This window comes from Gouania willdenowi, chromosome 12, assembly GCF_900634775.1.
Source record: "Gouania willdenowi chromosome 12, fGouWil2.1, whole genome shotgun sequence".
Classification (NCBI taxonomy): Eukaryota; Metazoa; Chordata; class Actinopteri; order Blenniiformes; family Gobiesocidae; genus Gouania; species Gouania willdenowi.
The window spans coordinates 6,911,727-6,917,031 of NC_041055.1; the positions used below are offsets into that span (position 1 = coordinate 6,911,727).

General features: G+C 37.7%; 1 protein-coding gene across 1 annotated transcript; it reads left to right on the forward strand.

Annotated features, from left to right (window-relative positions):
• The first annotated feature begins 654 nt into the window (after nucleotides 1–654).
• On the forward strand, nucleotides 655–2,711 carry pnx (posterior neuron-specific homeobox). The gene is made up of 2 exons (XM_028463299.1): nucleotides 655–976; nucleotides 1,817–2,711. Exons 1-2 carry the CDS (start codon nucleotides 853–855, stop codon nucleotides 2,281–2,283), a joined length of 591 nt encoding a protein of 196 aa, XP_028319100.1. The 5' UTR covers nucleotides 655–852; the 3' UTR covers nucleotides 2,284–2,711.
• Nucleotides 2,712–5,305: the final 2,594 nt, after the last annotated feature.

Below are 5,305 nucleotides of genomic sequence, written 5' to 3' on the forward strand. Positions count from 1 at the left end.
ATTATGACTTTACTAACTCATAATTATGACTTTATTTCTCATAATTATGACTTTCTATCTCATAATTATGACTTTGTTTCCCAAAATTATGACTTTCCTTGGTGATTTTTTTTTTTTTTTTTTTAGTGGCGGAAACGGGCTTCCATACCATTGACTTCAAAACTTGTTTGGGCAAAATTCTTGATCCAGAGAAAGAAAAAAAAATGACAGACAGACCAAAAGAAAGAAAGAAAGAAAAGAGTTGACCAAGTAAATGAATAAACTTGATCATTGATAAAGGAAAATAATGAACAAAAGAACAAAACCCAATAAATAACTGATTTTCAAATGAACATGTATATGACTATTGTATTTATGACTACAGTTTTTATCTTTTTGTTTTTAGCTCGTATTTTGGAGTTTAGCTCATAACAATGACAGTCCTCATGTCTTTTATTTGAAGAGAAGAAGCTCTTAACTTTCTCCTGCAGAGATCCGTAGCTCCATAAACCTGCTCCATGGGTTTATCATTAAACCGCTGCGCTTTTTACGCACACAAACCCGCACACTTCCCCTTTGACCGTTCCTGCATTCACACACAGACACGCGTGTAAACGCTCTCTGATGCAAATCGTGACACGTCCGCGCACAAAGGCAAACACGGACGGAGACAACAGCTTCCACCAGATGCGCGCTCGTAAAGCGCGAGGCGCCCCTGCTGGGAGCGCGCATTTACATGAGAAGGTCGAGGCAGTGCCTGCGTGCATGCGTTTGTGACCGTATGCGCGCACTTATAAAAAGGTCAAGCACGTGGAGGAGCTCCGGGCACAACGAGATCACCGTGCACTCCCAGGCCGCTCTCTGCGCACTGAAATGCGGGCACCTGCAGACGCGGCCCCGCCGGGTCGCTGCACCTCGTTTTCTGTGGAAGACATTCTGGATCCGCTGAAGTTCACCCGGAAAAAGACACCCAGTGTGCAGCAGACAGCCTCCCCAGGTAAGGACACCCATACCAAAGTATATAAAGGTCATTTTGAAGGTGACAATCATTGTTTATTAACAAAATAAACAGATCCACGACAGGGATACTAAACAAAACCAATTAGTTTAAACAATATTTTTTTTTATTTGTTTGGATTATTATAGATTATTTTTCTCTCATAATATATGTAAAAAAGTTTTTAAAGAAAAGCAAATTTGGGATTTATTTTTAAAAAGTTAGAATTTAAGGAAATAAGTTGGTTATTGGTCTTCAAATAAAAGGAATGTGTGATATTGTGCAACAAGATGTTAAGATACTGGTCATTTCTCCCCCTTTCCAAAGATATTGCATCTTTCAGGCAAGGCAAGGCAAAACTATTTGTATAGTGCATTTCATAAGTGCAACAGAAAACATTTAACAGTTTAAAAATCAATAACACTATTAAAATCACAACATTAAATAAACAATAACATGATTAAAAACCCTTGTTTGTTCCACTTCTTTGCAGCATAACAACTAAAAACAGCATCACCATGTTTACTGTGAACTCTGGGCTCCACTATCTGACCTGTGCCCATAGATCTGAGAGACCTGCTGGGTTCATACCTGACTAATATCGCACTGATGTATTCTGGACCAAACCCATTCACAGATTTATACACCAGCAGCAGAACTTTAAAGTCTATTCTGAGGCTCACTGGGAGCCTGTGTAAAGACTTATAAATTGGAGTTAAGAACATTATCGTCTATCACATTATATCGTGAACTCAGTGTATCGTCCCACCTCTAGTGTCAACGCTTTTTTACCAGCTTGACAGGCTGCTGACATTTCATTTTTTACATGTTGTCTTATAGGAACCCAAAGAAAAAATGCATCTCCACGTAGACCTACAGGAGAAAAATGCTCCTGCGGGTCACGGGATCCCCGGGATCCACCGGAGCTTCCGGCAACCATCCAGGTTTCCCGGGGGAAGAGGCGGAGGGTCCGCACAGCCTTCTCCTTTCAGCAGCTGCAGGTCCTGGAGCTCAGCTTCCACCGCTGCCAATACCTGTCGGTTGTGGAGCGTTACAGCATCGCCGCCGCCCTGCGCCTCACTGAGACACAAGTCAAGATCTGGTTCCAGAACAGACGCACCAAATGGAAGAAGGAGCGACTAATGCAGGGAAGGGAAGTCCAGGAGGAAGAGGAGCCACTTCCTCTGGCCTTCAGTCCTCTGTGCTGCTCGCCAACGGTTCACATGTTTGCACCACCGCTGGTCCAGGGTCAGCACTTCTTCACCTCTGCAGAAAACTGTGCTTTTTTCAGGACAAGACTAAGCTGAAAATACAGATACAAATGAATGGCATTATCTGACAAACATTGGTTGTAAAGACATCTGAGTAGATCCAACGTGTCCCCTCGTCCTTCTCCTGTATCTTTTGGACCAAACAAATGCTTAACTTTGAGCACATTGAGTTGTTGATGGGTTGTGTTGTTATTCTTGCAGGTAAAATAACACACCACGTGCATGTGTGCCGTGATATATGACACATGCACACTGTCATCAAAACGTCTGGCTTTACTTTGATCGTATTGAACATTGGTAGTCGTACCAATTGGTAAAAAATGAAAATGAATTCATTAGTCTCCTGTCATCTGTATGTTAATGTTTTGTTGTGTATTTTTAAAGTTTAAAGGTGTAACATCTAAATCAGGGGTTCTCAACTGGTCTCACCCTGGAAACTACATTTTACCAGTCTATAAATTGTGACCCACTTTTTTTCAAAAATAGCTGTTGAAAACACAATCTTTTTTTAAAAAAAAACATAAATCTATATATTTTCCTGTGCAACATGCATTTCAAAAGACAAGTTTCCTTCAAAATAAAAGACAAGTCCAACATGAGATATATTAATATTTATTTTTAATCTGCTGTCTGTGACCCATCCAGTACAGGTCCACGACCTACTTTTGGGTCCTGACCCACCAATTGAGAATCGCTGATCCAAATGACAGAATTTGTTGCTCAGGCAGAATTTAGTTATTATCCTCCAAATTCGGTGTGTGGCTTCAGGGTATCAATACCTTGATGGAGTTCGAAAATGAGAAGCGCGCAATTATTTTTTCCGGAGTTATTGCCCTTGTACTTTATTTTTTTACTCTGTTCGAGGTATCTTCAAAGGGGACAGCTTTTCCCAGAAACCGTTTAAGATAGGATACCCAAATTTGGTGTGTGGCTTCAGGGTATCAATACCTTGATGGAGTTCGAAAATGAGAAGCAAGCAATTATTTTTTTCGTAGTTATTGCCCTTGTTCCATTTTTCTTTACTCTGTTCGAGGTATCTTCAAAGGGAACAACTTTTCTTACAAACTGTTTAAAATAGTAATTTTACATTCTGATGTGATATTTTCTTTTGTATACATCTAAGTTCTTAGATTTAGGACATTTAGGAAAAAGTTTTGAGTTATAATGACAACCAATCTGGCGTGGGATGTTGATGACTATGTCTTCTTGTTGAACTATTTAATGAAGTTATTTAATGTACTGGACATTGTTATGATTATGTATTCAGTTGGCATTTTGAATGTAAGTTAAAAGCTTTCAGTTGCTGCTTTCAATACGAAAAGTACTAGAACATGTTGAGTTGTTTTACTGCTACTTGACTGCGTCTAAAAGCGACTCAGTTTTCCAATGAAAAGGGCTTTTCTTCAGACGCATCACCAGTTATAATGATTACCAGTGAAGCTGATACACAGGTAGAGAGCTTCTAGTCCTGTTTCCTCAGTCCATCTGGCATGTGACTTATTTTATAATGGAAAAAATGATAGTTTTTTTTAATATATATATATATATATATATATATATATATATATATATACTGTATATATAAATTGATAGACACTTGTTTGTTTTATTTTGTATGGTTTTTCGTCCTAAATATACAGTATATGACAGCGTATGATATTATTACAAACAGTTGCTTCCACATCTGTCTTGGTCGACTCATAATTTCCATCTGTCTATGATTAAAATAAGGGTAGATGCAAACAAAAGCTGGGTCACTAAAGCTATTTAAAAAATGTGACAAAAACAGTCAGTTTTAGGAAAACCTCATTAATTATTAATCACCCTGCCATTCCGTCTTAGTCCCGTTTTGGGAATTTCTACTTTATTAATATTATTATTTGCTGCATTGTTTTCGTCATCCTATAACCACTTAGCTATTTTTCAAAAACAATTCTTTAAAAATGTGTTAACATGCAATGTTTTCATCAATTGTCATATTTGCTCTGATGAAGAGAGGGTTAGCTGGCACAGCGGTTTGTCTCCCACCAAAAAAGAACAAAGTTTCTGATTTTTAAAAAACAAAAATAAATCATGTAGGAGCTGCAAAGATTCTTTGAATTTCTAAAATACCTTTGCAGAAATGAATTTTCCTTGCCTGGAAGCCTTATTTATTTGAAAAAAAAAATTACTGATTTATTTTTTATAAAAACAATTTCTTTATATTCTTTTTCTTTCCCCTTTTTTTTGTTTTTTTTTAACCGTCCCTGCATTTGTCGTTGGAAGATGACAAAATAGTAAAATCTTTTGCAAGAAATGTACAATTTATTTTTCTTATTTACTTTGCATATTATGTGTAATAAATAAAGGAAAAAAGGGGGGGAAAATTGTATTATTACTAATCTTATTTTATGTTGCATAAATGTGTGTGTTCAGTGTACAAGTGCAGTCAGTCTAAACTATGACAAATGCCAAGTTGAAATGTCTCAAAATGACCCAGATCATTTTGGTGAGTCACTTTGAACAACCTCGATCCATGAAATGAGTCCTTGTGTGACCCGTAGTACTATAAATAGCAAGATTAAAGAAAATGTGGAGAAAATCACAGCAAATAAGTTAAGAAAGACAAAAATCAATCTGTTTACATCAAAACAGGCCAAAAATAGCTGCTGCACATTGGAGACATTTCAAGAAATAAGTCTTTTGTAAATGGAAATACATTTAAACACAATTGGTGTTGTAAACATGACACAGCCTTTAAACATAATGAAACAAACAGAAGACACAATAAAACATGTCACAGACATCAAAGGAAAGTGGAACAACAAGGTGCACGAATAAAGTTGTGTAATTTACAATGTTATTAACTGTCCATATACCATGAATGGTAAAAGCCAGATGGAGGATTCTCCAAAATGAGCTCCAACCGTGTGATTGTTGATCCGTCTTCATGCCTCCTCCTCTGAGTGACTGCAGGCTGACGACCTCCTCCTTTTACTCAGAGGAATGTTGAGAAGCTCCTCCCCTCGGCTCAGATGAAGGGTGAGGGGGAAAAAAAGAAAAGATGGGAGTGAGGAGG